Raw genomic sequence first — 20,237 nt, forward strand, 5'->3', positions numbered from 1 at the left:
TTACATACGTACTTTGACTGGTTCAATCCCCGTCATCCTATCACAGGATTTTCAAAGTGCAGACACAAAAGCTACACAAACTGCTGAAATTAAAACTCAAACCACAGATTACTGATTTCATGTTCGTTTCACACTGTCTTTTAACAATGGGAAAAAAAAGGAAAAGAAACAGCTCCATTGACGTCAAACTTCCATTCAGCTGAGTCTTTCTTTTTCAGAAATAAAAAAAAAGCCCTTTAAAAAGCATTTAGTTGCTTTACTGAAAATCTCCTTTGAAGAAGCATTTTAAGTATTATATATGTATAAATGAAAAGTCTGTCTCTATCCTCAAAAGTGGAAATTAGCTTCCCTTTTTTTGTCCACACACTACCTTACTTAAACAGTCAATGCCAATGCAGAACTTAGCTCTGCAATCTGAGATGCAGATAAATTAATGAATTAATTGATTAATGAAAAAACACACATCACATTCGCTCTTTTCTGTCTAAATTTTAAATGATTTACTTCAGGTCAGCAGGCTTGATTGGGAAATCTTTGTGGATAAAAAAAAACTTATGTTAACTAGATGTAGTGCTTTTACATTTAGTAAAAAACAAATTCAGACTTGTTCTTTCACTCCTTAATACAGTAGAAAGCAAATATCATCCTAATACCCTGTTTGATCTATACCAGGCTTCATAATCTTTAAGTCAGAATTTATAACCAATGATAGCTCCTTCAAGGAGACGCGACTGAAATAATCATTGTGGAAATCTTCATGTAGCATCATCGTCCAGATTGGATTATATTATTATTTTTGCTTCAACAGGAGATTTTAGAGCAACAAGGTTTTACTGACAGACAAAAGCGTCACATGGGAAGAAATGCGGAGTGGGGAGTGGGAGCTGGGTGCTCAGCTTCACTGTGTCAGGATATCAGGCAGCTTGCCATATGGCTGTTCAGTTAGGTTTCCAGTAGCAGTCAAGTGAAGCATCTACTGCATCAGATGGAGTGACGGATGGATGACTGTGATGCTTGGAGTCCATGAGTGGCATTTCTTTGAGGAACTGCACTTTGTCTCTGGCTGCATGCAGTCTTCAGAGCAAGGCCTGACAAGCTCTATGTTGATGTAAATGGGTCTTCATTCTTTGATCTGTGGTGAAAAGAAAAAACAAAAACTTATTACCAAAACTTTTCTAAGAAAGGTGAAAATCCTATAGTTTGTGCCATTCAGTGTCATCAATTTTCATGCCGTAATACTCAACATGTTTTTGTTTCTTTTACTACTTTAAGATTAAAACCTTACCTCAGTGACAACCCCGGCAGCAATGGTGGAACCTACATATCGCAGCATGAAGCGGCCCAGCTCCTTGTAGTCCTTGTACAGCTCTAATGACACCGGCCTCTGGGTCTGGATCTCCACGATGGCATTCATACCCTTACTCAAACACCTGAGGAGGAACAGCAATTCAGACTCTAAAGTGAGTTATATACAATAAAAGCTTTGTATTGGGTTTTTGTGTGATGTGTCATTCCATATTGTCGTATACCTGATGTGTTTTTTATGTCTTTTTTACCAAAAGGGAAAATAAAAAGGAAGTGGAAAAAAAGACAAGGAACTTACTTTGGTTTCTTCTTGAGAACTTCACCACTGCTTTTGTGTAGAACGCTGATCAGTTTCCGGATAGTGGCTGGCTCACTGACTGTCTGGTAATGCAACAACACCTACACCACACACACAAACAAACAGTTCCACAATTATAAGACATACATGGGGAAAAAAAAACAAAACAGAGAGCCGTACAATTATCATGGAAAAGTCTTGGTGATGCATTTAGAGTGCGTTTGCCTGTACTTACTGGGAAGCCTTGTGTGATGGGGAGCTCAATGTTGAACAAAAGGATCCGGGCTCTGAATCGAGTACAGACTCGAATGGGTTCTTTGGGGTCACAGAACACACAGCCCACACTAGAACGAAGCAGGTATGAGGAAATGTAATAAATCAAATTGAGCCATTATGAAAAGGCCACATTACATCCCCAATACACTTATGATGGCAGACCAGGACTTCATGGCTTTTAATGATGTTTGGTAAATGTATAACTTAATTTATAATGACAGCTGGGAAGTTGTTGAACTGTTGCACTCTAATAAAATCCCACTCCGTATAAACTTCTGCAACAACTTTCCATGACCAATCACACTGCCAAACACAACATAGCAAATGGAATTATCATGTTGTCACATAAACAGAAATACTTTTTTTCTTTTGATGCACGGTTGTCATATATCACTTGTTTACTTGATCTTTATGATGTCCATGCCGGTGACTGTGAGACTGACATGGTCTCCTGCAGCAGCCCAGTCTAGAGCCTCATCATGTAGAGTAATTCCTGGAGCACAGACAGGTGAGTGTAAGTAACCCACTAAACACTGGATGGCAGTATTCACCATTCACTCCTTAGTCAGATGCAGGTCTGCTTGGTGCATATCTATCACAAAAAGACTTATTGTGGTACAGCAACAAGTTAGAATCATGTTTAATTATAAATGCTTGCTTTTGTTTAGTGAGTGTGTGTTTTTGTTTAAACTTGTCATCTTTAAGGCATTTTAGTTCTCTTAATTATTAGTGCTATTACAATAATTCTGTTTATGTTCTATAGTAAATGTACTGTGTAAATGCTAAACCAAAAAAGTATAGTGGCTTTAAGCATCTCTTGCATAACTCTTGTGTCTCTATGTATGTAACACTCAACAGCACAGGCTTCTTGTTTTGCAGCTGCAGACAGTAAGTGAGCATTTACGAAGTACCAAAATCAGCCACAATATCACAATGGCAGCAAAGACGCATCCGTACAAACCTTTGACGGTGCAAGTTTCATTAGGAGGCATAGCCAGTATTTTGTCCCCTGTCTGGATATAACCTGCCTCAATCTTCCCTGTAACACAGAAGCCTGAGCCCTGGTCTAAGAGGAGAGGACACAAATTCAGCAATATCCAAATTCCATTTCAGAAAGAGAAATGAAAAAATGCATGAAGAAAATCTTAAGACCTTACACAAGTACAGATCAGGGTATTTACCTTTGAACACGTCTGAGACGCACAGTCTGAAACGTTTGTCAACAGACCTTTGAGGAGATTTGAACCCATCTATAAATGAGAAGAAGGCAAAACAGAGGAAAAAACAATGATAGAAACTGTAAGATAACACAAGGTCTTTTAAGAAAAATGGGTGCCGGGGTGAAACATTTTCATTGATACTGGATGAAAAACACTCAACAGATCTTACTGGATGTGAGCCTAGAAAATCAGCAATTTGTGTTAGCAGAACTATAAAGAAGCTGTAAATCACTTCATCATTTGCCAGTCATTTTGTGCTGCTGTGAGTCATTTTGAATAAATATTTCACTCACAATAACGTTTTCAACATCAAATAGATTTGGAAAAGTTAAATAATTTGTACTCAACAGACCTGCATTAGTTGAAAGAATTATTGGCTGTTTTTTTTTTTTTTTTTTGAACCAAAGATGATCTCATGCTATTAGATTATTTTATTTTCCTAACCAAATAACCTCTTAATAGTTACCACAAGTCGAGATGATTACAGATTCACATGCACAATACCCCTCAGGGTGAGTTATGTCTTTTCACACATTTACAAAGGACCTGTGATGGGAAGAAAAAAAAAAAAAAAAAAAACACTACAGAAATTCAGCTTTTGCTTTGTATATTTGCTTCTTTTTCCCGAAGAAAGCCAAATCTAATTGTCAAAGGGAGTAAATGCTCTGGGCAACTTGATGTATGCCAGTGTGCGTTACCAATCTGCTCCAACAGGCTGGGGCCAGAGTACCAGGAGGTGAGCTCTGTAACTGAGCTCCTGGTGGCGAGGTTTTCCCCTGACAGGCCGCTGGTGGGAATGTAGAAAACGTCAGACTCCTGTAGAAACAAAGTAACACTTTCACTCCTAAACTAAAAAATGCATGCTTTAATGCAAAAGCAAAAAGTCAAGACTTTTGGACTCTTCCCAGTATTAAATGACAGTTAACATGCTATCACTGGTAAAGAGTATAATAATGCATTGGCAAGATGAGACTTAGTGCCAACTCACCTTGAAACCTGCCTGCTTAAGAAAATGTCCAAGTTTTGAGATGATTTCTTGAAAACGCTCTTGTTGCCAGTTTACCTGAATTATACACATACATAAAGGAACAATATATAGATACATGATTATGGGAAACACTTCAATAAATACAATGATAAACAGTTCCTTAAGATCACCTTTGGTTCTCACAGTAATATGAAGTCATGGACTTTTAGACAATCCTAAAAATAATACAAGTTATATAGCCTTGTCTACAAATCATTGTGATGTTCCATGTTCTTAATTTGTTAGCTCTGTTAATAAGCTATTCTCAAATAAATTGTACTGCAAGTAATAGTACTTGTCCATGGTATTCCATAGAATTTGCTGTTGGTGCAAATGAGACCCGTCTTCCATTAGTGAGAATAATAATGCTGTCTCTGCTGCTACCACAATCAACAGTGCTAAGAACACAGTCATCCTTTCTCTGTGCTCAGAAATGTGTGACAGATCGCACCTGGTCCATCTTGTTGACAGCCACTGCCAACTGAGTGACACCCAGCGAACGCACCAGCAGGGCATGCTCTCTGGTCTGACCCCCAGCCTCAAAACCTGCCTCAAACTCCCCTCTGCTGGCATCCACTACTAGCACAGCCACGTCAGCCTGGAGACGGAGCCCAAGGGAAAGATAAGAAACGCATTCATCCATTTGTGATGACGCTACCATGAGCATCATAATCACACTTAAACTGCTGCTCAGTCGTTAACATCATGGCTGCATTTTGAGTTCAGACACCGACATATTGAATAAGGCTGACTGTATGACCTTGAACTTAGGGTCTGTAATGTTCGAAAGCAAATAACATAAAAGGCAAAATGAACACAAGACAAAATATTCCAAAAGCACTCAGAAATATTTTGAAACAATCCAAGTTGAATTTTCTTTATGTAGTTGAAATAAAAACACTGTCAAATTTATGATTCATGCAGTAAAATAGCAATATTAAACTTGAAATCTTTTAAAATTAATCAGAAATTCTCGGCTGGAAAATCTAATACCGTCTTGACTTTCAAAATATGTGTCTGACACTGGCGCCTTAATCTGATAACAGAAACCCCTTAGTCATGACACTAAGAACCTGAACGTGAAGACAGTCATATGGTAAAAAGAGAAATTACATTAGAGCCCTGAAAAAGAGACAGCCAAGCACACCCATACAGACATGAACACCCTGTGACACTAACACCCAAAACCACGAAAGTTATTTGAAATTATGTCGACAGGTGTGGCAGGCAGAGGGTTCAGTGAAGGACAAAAGTGATTTTAATCTGACAGACTTGCAAAAAGAGAAATGCTTAGTATCCTGTCAAGGAGCAGTTAAGATCATAGGTGGTTAAGCCACAGATATTACTAAATGATATAGTAAGAGATACTGAAATCTATTAAATTAAATAACCTGTTACATAAAATACCGTAGAAGCCATTTTATTTCATTACATTTAACTTTCTAATTTCGATGTGTTCTGATTGCTACAATATTTGCAATCATAAAAAGTTTCTTATGAATTAAAAAACAACTGAGTGAATGTTCAAAAATCAGTTGTGACTTAACAAAAGGCAAGTATCATTAGTGTATGTAATGGCTCCTTTGTATCATAGCCTGACAACTCTGAGTAGCGCACGCTGCTTGAAGACTAATTCACAAGGTCTACCTGTGCAGCTCCTGTAATCATGTTGGGGATGAAGTCTTTGTGCCCAGGCGCATCCATTAGCGTCACCACCTTTGAGTTTGTCTCAAATTTGGTCAGGCCTACGTCCATTGTCACACCTCTGTAGAAAATAGATATTTAAACATTTTTATGGTGCAATTGAAAAAAATAATAATAATAATAATGTGTGTGGTGAAAATAAACTGCTCTGTGCAAAGATGAGGATTTTAAAGAAAGCCTTGAATTTCAGTTCAAGAGCAACGTCTTCTACTGGGCGAGGCTCTCGGTCTGTCACTATATTACGCATTTGCTTCAGAAGTTACTGATGGATTCCCACCCGAATCACTTTCTGTTTCTGGTATATTTCGCTTCCGTTTCACTCTGGTAACAACAACAGAAGGGGGCAAACACAGACATACAGTATCTTCAACAATAACATAATTTCTATGTCACGGAGCGAAACACACTCCAGTTAGTGTTGGAGAGATTGGTCGTTCCGATGATGACTTAATTTTTTGACCTGACCTGCACTTTTAATGTGGAGGGGGTCAATAGAGAATTTCCAGTACATCAATATTTTTGCAGCCTTACTGAAAATGTACCTGTCTCTCTCCTCGCCAGTTTCATCCAGAACCCAAGCATAGGCGAAGGAGGCCTTGCCTGCTTTCTTTGACTCCTGCTCGTACTTGTGCATAGTACGTTTGTTGACGTTTCCCAGCAGGTAAAGCAAGTGGCCCATCAACGTGCTTTTGCCTGCATCCACATGGCCTGCAGAGATGGGGGGAATAATGTAAAAATTGCAAAGGGCTTAAGGATGTAAAAGGAAAGGAAGTGATATACAAAAGGGACTTGGGGGTAGGGATGACACTAAGCAGAGATGAGGACAGAATGGCACAGACAGGAAGAGTGTAACAAAAGTGATAAGACAGGTAGTGAAGGAGAGAGCATGAGACATGGCCAAGGGATGCCACCGATGGGAGAAGGAAAGAGGCAATTGTACAAGTGGAGGAAGATAGACAGAAATAGGAAGGAAGATTGAGGGTGAGAGGGGGAAGGGCCATGGTAAAATGAAAGGTTTCACAGGCTGTGGGAAACTAGAATCATCTGCTCTACTGAAACTACCGAGTCACTTTTTTGAACCGAGAATGAGCGAAAATACGATCAAGCAACTGTGCTAGTCTGCAATTCAAATCCTCTTCTACAATTAAGATAGAATTGCCAATACCAAATAAGGTAACCAAAAAGGAGACGAAAAATTACATTACATATCAATCAATAAGTGGCTTAACTTGTGTAAAGATCATACAGTGAAAGTAGGATAAGAGGGAAAAACCATGATTTCCTTTTTTTTCATCACTTAACACCAGCTATGTTCAGTGTGTAGTCTTGCATGCATTGCTAGAAAATTTACGATATTGTTGATGAAAACTTCCAACAGAAAAAAACCCCAAAGATATCTATCACAATCATGCTAGAAGCCCTACTTCATCTAAAAATTAATTAACAAATTAATTACCCTGGGGACTCAAAATTGTCCATAGGTCTGAGTGTGAGTGAGTGGTTGTTTGTCTGTCTGTCTCAGTATCTTGGCACTATGATGGACTGGTGACCTGTCTAGGGTGTACCCCACCCCTCGCCCCAACGCGAGCTGGGTTTGGCTCCAGTTCCACCCATGAGTCATACTTCATCTATATTTAACCATATGCCAATGAATTCAATGTAAAAAAAAAAAAAAGTTTTTTCTTTTTTTTTTTTGTTTGTTTTTTGGAGAATTAACTTGACTTTTGCAATGTGTTGATTGCTTAGTATGTGTGTGCGTAGTTGTTCTTCCTACCTATAACCACCAAATTTAACAACGGTTTGCCCCCCTGTCTCTTCTCCAGCTCAGCCTTAATATTAATAGCTTGGCGGGATTTGCGGCCTGGGGTGGGAGCTGCTGAGGCCTCGTCTCCATTTGAACCTTTAGATGGGGTCTCAGGACGTTTGGCTGGGGCTTCAGTGGCAGGTGTCACACTTGGATTTTCAGGACTGCCGCCACGGCGAAATGAAGAAGTAATGCCGCCATTCTCTGGTGTGCTGAGGACAGAATGTGAGTTTTAACCACCATGAAAGGAATTTCTTGTCTCATTAATTAGTACACCAGCATTTGGCTTCCAAAATCAATAGTAGACGTGTTTTAGATACCTGGGAACATCAAAGCCCATGGTCTGCTTCTTTCCAGAGACAGTCATGCGAGCGACTTTGGGCACAACTTCAGAGTCCAGCTTATTGTGAGAGGCATCTCTGCTTTTAGCTAAGGACAGAGGAACAAAACGTAGACTCATTTACAAACTATGGTAGTCATGAATCACCATGGCCTCTGACAAGAAGAGCATATGGCATTTTCTCATTGTTAAAAAAGCCATTATAGTTAAATTCAACACACTATAATTGTTGTCCGTATTTTATTTCATTGCCATAATAAGACTGAGAGATCACTCTGTAAACTCACAAAGTGAGTTTTCATGTTTCTCCTAACTGTAAGATGACCTTTACTGTGTAAAGATTGTGTAATGTACAAGTTCATATTCTCGATAGTAATTTTAGAGTTAACAGTAATTGCAGAATACAGAGAAACACGATGAACCACAGAGGCAGCTTATTCACCAATGCACTGTTAAGACATCCAGAGGTAATTACTATAAATGTAACACCTATCACTGCTTTCCTGGTCTCACTTTCTTACTAGCATAGAATGTATACAAAAATGTGAGCATGTATTGCAATCAGTTGCCATATTCTGCAGAAGTGAGACGTATCATTGCTTTGTCATCCCAGTCCCAAATGGCCACCAGGCCCAGTCATATCATTCTGATTCATTTTGACTAGGCTGCATGGCTAACCCTACTGCACACCATATGCGTCTGCGTGCATGTGTGTGGCAGCGTCATCCCGGTTCAGAAAGGGTTAATTTCAGAAGTGGCCGTTGCCTGCCGTCTCCACATAAATAGAGCAACATGACACAGCATTTTACAGAATGAATCTTTTGAAATGGTGTCACCTCAGCAAAGTGCAGGGATGGAGGTGAATGTGTTAGTTCACACACAACTGATTAAAAGAAATACACACGATTATGTAATCCCCAGTAGTTTTGCTTTTATATTTATGCTTCATAAACAAGAAGAAAAAAGAAAAAAAATGTCCCCATTAACATCCACATATATATTTCATGGTGTTTTAATTTTCACATTAACTTTGTGCATTATATCAATCCTTAATATGTGCTTCTGTGAGCTTTATACCAGTTTATTCATCATTAAAAAATACCCTTGGGGAAAATTAGGGGAAAAGAGGTTTTGTTCAACAGCATTATTAATGGACTTTCTCTAACCAAGCATTCTCTGAATGACTGTCTCTGCACTACAGAAAAAGTCCCTGGTTGTGAAACACAGATACATGAACTAGACAGTTCACTGCACTATGAAAAGGCTTTTTTCTCCACAAAGTAAATGCATTTGCACACTGATCAACATCTGTTCTAAAGTTAAAAAGGGGACAACCAGTATAGACCTGCATCAAATATATACTTATTAAAATAGGTTAAAGCTTTGATTGTAACTGCTAGCTGCACCTAAGAAATCTTGATGAAGAAATATATTTCTGCACAGGAAACTACATGGTCTTGTAACAGGTCAACACAAGCTCAAAGGGAAGCTATACTACTGTATTGTTACAGCTCCCTAACCCCATCATCATCATCATCATCGGTCCCGGTCACTGTCAGACAGTAGAAACCAACATGAGGGAAATAAATTGGTCCTTCGCACAGATAGAAGCTGTTCTTGTCCCAACTATAGTGACATGGTAGGATTCTACTGTGCCATGTGTATCAAGCAGGACAACAACCACCACCTTGAAGTTCACTCATGTGTGACATTAATTGAGAGATCGACCTCTTTAGATAAAATAATGCATAATAAGTACACATGTTAACAATTGGTGTAACTAACAGGTGTGTCCTTCTACCCTGAAGCGCTTAAGCAACAAACAACCCCCTTTTAAATACTGAATGTGTTGCTCTGTTAAACCACTGTAATACCTTTGCAAACAACTGACTTGCCAGATCTTTTTTTTTTTTTTTTTTTTTTTTTTTAGGGGTTAGCCTGGGGGCAGAACTAACTGTGGACCAGTGTGGGAATAACTATACAGCTCAGTCAAGTTCTGAGGCTTAGAGCAGTATCTCTTAACACTGTTTAGACTGGCAGGTAAACAGTTGGCCCCACTCCATCCAGGATTTCATTTGACAGGGGACCCTTGCAGTGACTAGGAGTGAATGACTCATACACCTTGGCCTCAGGGCCCAACTGAGCACAAGATAAGTGGAGTCCGCCCAGGATATGCAAATATCAACCCTCTTCCCCCTTGTCCAAATACACGTAAGTATCTTCTAATGCTCCTATGCTTGCCTAACAGCATCAAGTACACATGCTCTGTATATTAAGGAAAGTATGACCATTTTTAAAATCAATGGCTACGAAACAATTTCTATGAAACTCTGAACCAGTGATGTTCAAGACAAAATATTCTGGTGAGAAAATGTGGATTTTGAGGCACCCCACCACTTGAGGCCGCCAAATGTTGTAAAGGATAATCTATTATTTGGCTGAATTCAATTTGTTAGGGGGAAAAGAGGGGAAGACATTTCAGTTGATGAAGATGTATTGCAGATACAATACTTGAAATTCCTCTCTCTTAGACGTCATTCTCCAGCTGCTACAAATAATATTCAGGTCCAATATAGGAAAGTCTGAAAAATAGGTGCCACAGTGCAAGAGATTTACTGTCTGTTAATGTATATATACACCAGGGAACCAAAACAGAGGTTAGACTTCATTCACACTCGAAAACTTGGTGACAATATGAATGAATAACAACTATAAAGGAAATGAGAGTGTTGGTTGAGGGAAAAGCTGAGTAGACCTATCTGACCACTTTCAGGATGAGTTGCACTCAGACAGACACACACATACACACAAGTGTTAGTGCTACCAATCGGCATTTCTCAAAATAAAGCTTCTCATCCTCTAAAACTACCTACTCATACAAACCACTTGAGAACTCACACTTCCAGGTTGTATCTGTAAACACAAATGCATTTCAAAACAGCATAATGACTTTAATGTCCCATCTACAGCACAATGACCAGTCATGTTAGGGTTTGTTTCACCAAAAGAACATAACCAACATGCCAGTCAATTTTAAGTCATACTGTGTGGTGCCAATTTTCCCTTAGCTCTCCTGCTTAACTTTGGTTGCAATGATACCCCGTTAGTGACAGATATGACTTGTCCAGACTTTACAAAGAAGCAAGTAGCAGAGCATTAACACAAAAGGTTCTGCGACAAACATTCATAAACATTTATTATCAAGCTATTTAGCAAAGCCATCTGTGTAGTGGAGACTCAAAGGAGTTTAATCAACCATCAATTGACTACATTCCCCATAAGGCACTGTGTTCATTCTGGGAGGCTGTAGTTGTTAAAAGAGAGTAAACTATGAAAATAATCAAATACCTGCAATTTAAATGATTAGTATGGCTGCAAGCTTAGTCATGTTAAAATGTCAATTTTGAGTCACAGGTCTATTTAATTTAATATCTACATGACAAAGACTCAACTGAAAGAAAATATCAGAAAATCTCTGCTGCCTGGGTGAGCTTTGCAGTTTAGAGAACATTGGATAACAATTTATGATAAATATTAAATTCATGCAGTTTGGAAGGCCGTCATTAAGAAAAAATGTTTACAGGATAGCTGACCAATTTTGTTTTGGGTTTCAGAAACATTTCGGTCCTTTAGTGGGGTTAATAAAATAGCCAAAGCATTTATTCAAGAAAATAATGAGATGGCTAGATACAATTTTCTTGCTACTCCATACTACAATAAATAACTGTATTAAAAAAAAGTTTCCTACAGATTTTGGGAGGGGAAAAAAAAAAAAAACTACAATCTATTATTTCATACTGGTTTGTGCCGCCCAACAACAGCTTCTTGATTTTTGACAATGTGTGACAATGAATCAAAACACATTAGGTGCAACAAAGGGCTAGATGGAAATGTTGTGCTCTGGCCTCCCCAGATCCTAAGATTTATTGCTTTGTTAGAAAACCATTATATTACCTGCAACAGAAAACAGGGTGATAATGATTCAGAATGTGACCATAACCTGAACTCCACAAATAAATTACAACTACATATTAGACTACTTTGGGAAAGTAAACAAGTGAGCTAGAGAATGATTTAGAACAGACACCCAGAGTTCCAAAGTAAAACATGACACTTATGTTTTTGTTCATAAATTCGCAGCAATTTTTGCTGTCACAAAAAGAATTATAAATGAAGCTGAATGATTTCAGGAGCGAATGTGCTTGCATGCGCTACATGTCTTAAAATATGAAGCTTTTTCCATTCAGATATAAGAGCTGTATATTTCTCTGAACCTTTCTTCCTGTGAACATACTACACCACAACAAAGCACATGCACCCGCTGACTTTTGACCAATTGCTGAGTAAAATGGTCTTTTCCAGTTTTGGCACCTCATCTCAACAAAACAGTGTTTGTGCAACAAGTACATGTTGCACAAATGTGGAGCCTCTAAAGAGACAAAATGATGTGATCTGTCAACGCCTTTGACAAAGCTGTGAAAGCTGAGAGACATGATCAGATTTTCCTACGTAGGTGGTGAAAAAGAGATGCAGAGAGTAAGATGATCGGCTGCTGTGTTGAGTCGAAGTGTGCTTCGGGTGACATTTTCTCCAAGAGTGCAACTTCCTGCCCACACACATCTTAAAAGAAAAGGACAAAACTGTTTATGGACAAATCCACTTGTTAATTGGGTACATGCATTTCTATATTTTCTCACTGCAAATTCTGCAGATTAGATCCTTTTCCTCTAAACAGACCGCAGCATCCCTAATTGTTTACAAACTTCATTAAGCTCCCAGGATTAAAGTGAGAAACCTGTTTGACTTGTGATGTTTGACTTGTCATTATTTCCACTATCTGCCCTTTATTGTCAATGATTTCCCTCAGGCTTTCCAATCTATGTTCAGTACCCTTAAGATCCAGTTCATGCTCTTTTCTGCACCTGTACAAAGTTTGCACACATCCAACACAAACACTCCATTTTAACTCAAAGAGTGTTCTCAGCAGCTGGAGGCTCTACCATATATGTGCATATGGCAAAGCCACTATAAGTGTATATGGAGTAGGAAAATCATCAGTTTTTGATGGAATAAACATGTACAACAGGACATCTAAGGTATTCTGGCTTTTGCAAGATGTTATCTGCCAATCTTTGAAGTAGTCTTTGCTCAGTCCTAAATTAATAATCACCTCATTAGAGGTGAGATTCTCTATTCAAACCAATACCAGTGACTCACACTAAATTCTGTATGTGAGATTAGAAACTGTGGCCTAGCCTAAAAAAGTGCATACAGTGCACTAGATATATGATGTACTTTTCTTTCTTGAATATTTCACTCTTTAAACAGTCATATCCTCTATTCAAACTCTGAATGATTTTACATTTGATGTCTAAATCATCAATAAGTTTTGATTCCGAGTAATCAGGTGCTATACATGTTTAGGGGAATTAAGCTTGAACAAGTAAGGTATAGCTGTCGAAGCGACACAGCCAGAAGGATACGCCCAGGCACAGGCGCAATCAGCATACATAAATTCAGTCATCTTTATTTCAAAATTAACAACTTCTCAATCTCTCGCCTGTGATGACACACCCAATGTAAATCAAACCCATCTGTACATTATTATGTTAAAAGCGCATAAAAGGAAAGAAAAACATTTACCTCCGGTGCAAAAGTAGCCATTTGTCTCATTCAGTAAACTCTTTATTCACAGTGCTTGCATTCATGTCAATTTCATTTTATCAATATCCGACAATAAAAGGTTTACTTTTGCCTGTGCATATGTTTGTATGCACGTGTTTGTGTGCATGTTCTCACTCTCTCGTGGGAAAATCTCCAGGTGTCCCCAAAACCAAAAAGTCAACCCCATGATTTCAAACACAGGCAGCACTAAACCAGTACAATGGTTAACTGATCCATATTCCAATAGCTGCAGCACCTGCAAACAAAATGAACCTCTTTTTCGCCTTTGAAGGTTTATACAGCTCAGAGCTAGGGAAAAAAAGAGGCCAAGCCAGAAGATGCCTTAATTTTCCCTTGGCTAAGATCAAACTACTTAAGTGTCATACAAAAATTAAAAAGCCAATGGCCATTGATGCATATAAAAAAATAAATTCAAAATTTAAAATATAAACATAACGTTTAACTTCAGTAGGTTGAGGACAAATCTTTCTAAAAAAGTTGTTAAAATCCTTTGATACATCAGCTGCAATGAATTTTCAGCTGCCAAAGTGTTTCTGAGTAGAATAATTTCATATTGTACGTGTACTAAAAACAGAAGAGTTGTCTCTTCTCCAGTAACAAAAAATGCATAAATGCTGTGATAATACTAATTGAACAATTTTTGATTTGTTTCTTTTAGCAGTAATCAGCAGCAAGTTTTTCATCGTGTCTATATGTTGGTCCCAAAGGTTTCTTCATGATTGATTGTGGGACACAGCAGTCAAAAAGACTCATCATGAGGACTTATGACCCTGAGAACTGTACCTTTTTTTTCTTTTACTTCAACTGGCGTAACTGAGGCCACCACAATGATCTAAAGTTTGCAACTGAATGTCTTCTTTTCGTTTTTTTGTATTTTCTCTTGTCTACCTGGTGAAAGCCTTTCGTTGATTAGCTCGGACGATGTCATCAGGTGACGGCGTGTCAAAGCGGAATGCTACAATTGGTGTAAGTGGGTAAGTAAGCTGTTCTTTCAATTTGTCCTGCGATTTACAGAGGTAGCCAATTCCTCCCTTCTGACTTCTTATTTTTCCCCTTAATGTATTTCTTGTCCTCCTCTGTTGTTTGTGGCTCTGATTGGACAAAGTAATGGCAAATATTGAGGGTGTCGCAAAAACTGAAGAATCCGTCTTTAAGGCAACTGGAGCTGGACAGAGTTGAGAGGGAACGTCATTGTCAAAGGGATGAGGGCTCACTACGTGTGACTGGGCCATGAGAACACTCAAGTCAATAGTCTGGCTTGGATTAAGTTGCCCGGAGTTTTGGTGGCGCAGTTTGTGGTCAGGCTTACACTTGATGCCAACATCTGAAGTACTCTCTGCCAACACACCCACCTTCTCTGGTTTTGCTGGTAAAAGGAGCGAGGTGAGGGAGCACCGAGACTGACATGAGGTGGTTGAGGTTTCATCTTTGTGTTCATAAGCCAAACGTGACAAAGACAACAGCTCAGAGAGCCCATGTGGCTGTTTCAGAGCATTTGCAGGAGATTCCGTTTTGAAGAGTTGGGAGCTCTTGGTTTGATGCTGCAAGGCTAAGTGTGACAATGATACAGTCCCACCCAGGCATGAAGGGGTAATGTGGGTTGGCTTAGAAAAGGTTTGTGTGTCTGCTGCTAGTTTGGAGCTCTGTAAATGAGACTGAATGTCTGCGCTTCTGCTTTGGTGCTGTGAAGCTAGCTCAGACAGTGAGAAAGTTTGTGCTGGTGCAGCCACACCCTGAAACTTCACTGAAACGCCAATATTATATGGATTGGGGAAAGAGTTACCAATAGTTGGACTGTGATTTGAGTATTCTTGAATTAAATCAGACAATGATGGGCCTTCCTTAGAAACTGCCATTGGGGTTTTGCCTTCAGCTCCAACTCCTCCTAAGAGCTGATTGCTCTGAAGGACAGAACTGAGACTCCCTAAACCAGGAGGAGCAGTTGGAGGGCCAGAGCCAGAGCCAGAGCCAGAGCCAGAACCAGAACCTGGAGTTGTTACTTTATTGCTGTTTAGTGACAGACTACTGAGTGACGCTGACAGCAAGGAGGAAGGTGAGCTGTGAGATGCTGAGGACATATTCAAAGATGCCAATGTTCCCAGTGAAAGACTATTTGGATTAGACATAGTGGACTGAAAAGAATTAGGTCCTACAGTGAGAGCATTTAGTGAGGGAACACTCAAACCTTTCCCTGTGTCAACCAATGCCATCCCCTTACTCTTTTGCTCGTGTTCAGACATAAGCTGTGCTAGACTGCTAATACCTGAAACAACATTTTGATTTTCAGGCCCGGTAACCACTAGGTCAGTTTTATGTTGAGATAAGTGGTCAACAAAGTTTGATGTACATGTTGGCACATGAGGTTGTAAATGTTTCCGCCCATCACAGTAGGGTTTAGATGTCTTGGAAATAATGTCTGTGTTAGAAGCAGCCAAAAAGGCTCCTTACCTTACAAAAGCCAATTGCAGATGTCGAGGAGAGACAAGAGGCCAGATGAATCATAACACAAATGAAGGGGGGAAAAAAAACAGAAAAAAGGCACTTTGTTAAACATTTGATTGACTTAAATGTGCCATCCCATACCTTGGTGCAAATGAACAGTTGCTGGTATGCTTTAATATACACAAAACTAATTATTATTTATTGAAAACTTTGGCTCAAATATTTTTTGAAAAATATATCCAGTGAAAATTATGATGTGGTTATTATTTCTTGTGTTCTCAGCCTTCACTTTATTACAAATAGTACAGTTGCCTCATCCAAACCCACAACTCCTGCTCTGCGGACAATGATTACTAGTTTTCATTCCGCACAGTAATGATAGTTTCCTTGTTATAGTTTTCTTATCTGGAAATCTTCCAGATCTTCATCACATTCTACTGTAGTCACAACTGTTTATCTCTTTGTCTACAGTCATAATATTTATGATCGTATTGCATGTATCTATACTTTATTAATTATACATCAGTAGTTTTGTCTAACATATCTCTATAATAAAATGCTTTAGATCGTTGAATAGATGACACAAAAAGATTGGATCTTATTTTTGCATTGTGAAGTACTGTTGTTTGCTCATAAAATCAGTTATGGTATTATTCCTTAAAAACAAGATCTATTTGCAGCCACATAATGAGAAGTAGTGCATTAATTTTAAGTGTTGAGAAAATGTGTTCTAATGCTGTGATTTTCAAAAAAATAATGCATGAAAAGTTACATAAAAAAAAAAAAACAAAAACATAACTCATGTAGACCCTCTAAAGATAACATCTGCCCAAATAACTGAACAAATTCAAATCGTCTCCAGGCGTACCTTTGTCAGTTGCCACCTCTCGTTTTGCTCTTTGTGGAAGTGGAGCATTCTCCTGGCTAACTCTTGCTACCGCAGCTGTCTCTTCATTGGTACTTCTTTTAACTGGGGCCGTTCTACTGTCTTCAGAGAGGACTGCATCCAGTGCCTTCTGTGGGTCAAATCCATTTCTTATGGCTGCCTGGCTCAGGACTGAGTCTGGCACTGCATCTCCCAGCACTGCCCGCATATGATCCAGACAAGAATACAGCTTGGCTAAAAAGTAAACAAAGCAATGTGTCACTGACACAGACACTGTATTTGTGATACAAAAAAAACCTAACATTAGAATATTTTTGAACAGAGAAAAAGCAAACGTAAAGGTCAAACCATATCTTCGATTTGTCACTTTTATAGCATTTAGTTGAATTTGAGAATGTTACCTTGATCAAGGGGGTCAAGGTTGTGGCTGATGGTAGGGGACATTGGAACATCTTCATCCTCATATTCTTCCTCCTCTAAAGGTTCCTCTTTTGGTGTTTGCCTCTCTTGCCGTGAGTAGATGAATTGATTTGCTAAATAAAGAAAAAAAATATCTTTGCTTGTACTTGCACATTTAATCTCATCAAACCATCTTTACAATTAAAATCTATACAAATGCTTTCATTTTATTTTACTCTGAATCACTGCCAACATTTCTTTACTTTGACTAGGAGAAAAATGTAAATTCTGCAAAATTTTTGTTAGGGGTTCCTTATCAGTGATGATGATACTTCTTTCTTACACACTCTGTAGTTTAGCATGGCCTTGGTTCACAATGAATACTGCATTCACAGATACCAACCTGTTGCTGGTGAAATACAGTAGTCATCATCCACAGACTGCCCATACATGTCATCATCTTCGAAGTCTAGGAAAAAAGAAACACACCTGAGCATCAAACATGTCCTTTCCTGTCCTCCAGAAGAAACTCCTGCTACAGTCAGGAGAAGCAGTCTGCCCTTTATGACAGCTGTCACTGTGCTGTGTCAGCAGCTTTACAGAATGAGTAACAGTAATTTTGGGGCCAGGTTATTATATATTAATTGTCCTTTAACTATACGTTTGAAAACACGGGAGGCTTAATAGGTTATTAGGAACAGGAAGTGTCTCTACCCTTGGAGCAGACACCATCAATATACCTGCTAAAACTGTAAAGTTAGCAAGCTGGCTAACTAGCTGAGTGGAACTTAGGTAAACAAAGATATTAGCGGCGATATAAATCTTCTGTGGCCATATTACACCAATTTAAACCCTTATAAGGTTAGCATAAGGGCTTATATTACTGCCTATAGATATTGCCACTTGTATCACGTGCACGGTATTAAGTGACACAGCGCAAGCTTAATTAGCATGTGTTAGCTGCTAGAGCATCGATCAGTAACAGTGATATGTAGCTTAGCGGCTAACGAGTTTAGCGGGTTGAGGCCTTGATACGGCGTTTAAACCGTGACCTGCACCTAGTATATGTTATCTACCTTCATCGTAGTTGTAACCGCGAACATTTCTGTGCCGAGACATTTTGCTTATGTGTCGTCGCTCGGCCCCAGAGAAAATGTTATTCGGCTCACGGACTGACGTGACATGTGTCTCACTGTCCGGCTGCCATTGCTGCTGCTGCTGCTGTGTGACGTTAGCGGCAGACAGGAATATTGGATTCTGCTGGGTCGATGCATCCAATAAGAGATATTTTTCAAGCTTTTGGTATTGTGCAGTTTTTTTTTATTTCACTTTAAGTTCAATAATCGACTCGTCAAAAGGATAAAAAAAAAAAACTTTAAGACAAGTTTTATTTTCCTTTTTTTTTTTTTTTGTGGAGGGGGGCGACGTAACTTCCTGCCGCAGTTTCACGCCAACGCGATTTGGGCTGAGACCCAAACCAGCGGCATCAGCACGTTGTCTGGCTGAAAGTGAGTTGGGTTGGTGCTGATATGGACTGATCATTATCAACGCAAACGGATACATGTAGGGGAGACTCGGGAGGGGGGTGATTTAATCACTAATCATCTGGGCATAGCAGGAAGAAGTGCAAGTTATCTGAGCTGAAGGAATGGGGAATCCGTCAGTTCTGTTCTTGAAAAAAACATTGAGCCTCATGCTGATGTTTATGAAGGTTGTTAGGGGTCCAAAGGACCTGCTTACACACATGCTTTAGTTTTATGTATAATTTGCACTAGTGGCCACGTGTTGCTCATGGAAGAGATTGCACAATATCAGAGGCTAAGTATTGAGTGAGCCTTCTTAATCTCTGCATACATTTGAGAAAATTATTCATGTTTCAGAGGTCATGAGCGGTGCATCAGCCTCATGCATAAAATGAACGCATACCAGCTTTCAATCCTAAATGTGGTCTCAGGGTGTGAACAATATTTTTGTCAAAGGTTATGCCCCTTGGTTAGAGACAAAGCCACACTCAACGCACTCAAGATGAGTGACATAATTTTTTCCTACTGTCTCGTAAATCAAGAAACCTATAGCCTTCCTACCACAAAAGGGAATAAATTACATGCATGTGTTTGTGTTTGCAAGTATGTGCACTTATTTGTTATTACCTATACATGCACTTTATACACACCAATGTGTGTGCAGGTGTATGCATGTGTGGTTTTTGAATACATGGTGTTGTCCTAATTTCATCTATAGTAGCCCATGTGTCAGTGAAAGAGAAGAAGATGAAAATGTCAGACAATCTGATATCAGTGATGCAGGTGACGTACACTTGCACATCTGCATGGTGAAATTAAATATGAGGTTTGGCGTGTCTCCACAGCCTAAAAATAGATGAGCATAAAGAAACACGTCTGCTTAGGTAATTGTTAAGACCTTTTCAGAATGAGTGGCTCATATTGCAAATGGCATTCTGATGAAGAGCAGATTGACAGAGATTGGTAAGAACAGAAGGGCAATCATTCATATCTAAAGGGGACATTAGTCAAGATTATTATGTATTGTGCTCAAAGTTCTAGTTTTTTTGAGGCTGTGTTGTATGTGTGCATGTGCGCGTGTGTCTGTATGTGGGTGGAGGTTTCCCCTCTAAAATTCCACTTCCTGCATTTTGAAGTCTTACTAGCATATCTACATTTCAAAACAAACAATTGCGCATGCACACATGGAACACATGCATACAAATAAAAACACACAAACATGCTCACTTTACAGGGTCACGCAGGTGACACAGGGGGAACTCTTCCTTTCCATCACACAAATGTTTCTAGGACATTTTAAAACCAAAGGTAGCAAACAGCACCTGATC

The 20,237-nt window shown here is 39.1% G+C and overlaps 1 protein-coding gene across 2 annotated transcripts; it reads right to left on the reverse strand.

Annotated features, from left to right (window-relative positions):
- Positions 1-102: 102 nt before the first annotated feature.
- On the reverse strand, positions 103-18,607 carry hbs1l (HBS1-like translational GTPase). 2 transcript variants are annotated; one of them, XM_029495809.1, is made up of 18 exons: positions 18,463-18,607; positions 17,790-17,855; positions 17,389-17,520; positions 16,970-17,221; positions 7,955-8,063; positions 7,605-7,846; positions 6,373-6,538; positions 5,774-5,891; positions 4,578-4,724; positions 4,088-4,162; positions 3,798-3,915; positions 3,061-3,129; positions 2,841-2,945; positions 2,282-2,372; positions 1,839-1,947; positions 1,604-1,704; positions 1,286-1,430; positions 103-1,132 (listed from the first exon to the last, which is right to left on the reverse strand). In XM_029495809.1, the coding sequence occupies exons 1-18, from the start codon at positions 18,503-18,505 to the stop codon at positions 1,121-1,123; spliced, it is 2,100 nt and encodes a 699-aa protein (XP_029351669.1). In that variant the 5' UTR covers positions 18,506-18,607; the 3' UTR covers positions 103-1,120. The 2 variants fall into 2 exon arrangements, with proteins under 2 accessions (XP_029351669.1, XP_029351668.1); XM_029495808.1 differs by lacking the exons at positions 103-1,132; positions 1,286-1,430; positions 1,604-1,704; ... (9 more) ...; positions 7,605-7,846; positions 7,955-8,063 and adding an exon at positions 14,459-16,102 and having other exon boundaries at positions 18,463-18,603.
- Positions 18,608-20,237: the final 1,630 nt, after the last annotated feature.

The sequence above is a fragment of the Echeneis naucrates genome, chromosome 24 (assembly GCF_900963305.1).
Source record: "Echeneis naucrates chromosome 24, fEcheNa1.1, whole genome shotgun sequence".
NCBI classification, from domain to species: Eukaryota; Metazoa; Chordata; class Actinopteri; order Carangiformes; family Echeneidae; genus Echeneis; species Echeneis naucrates.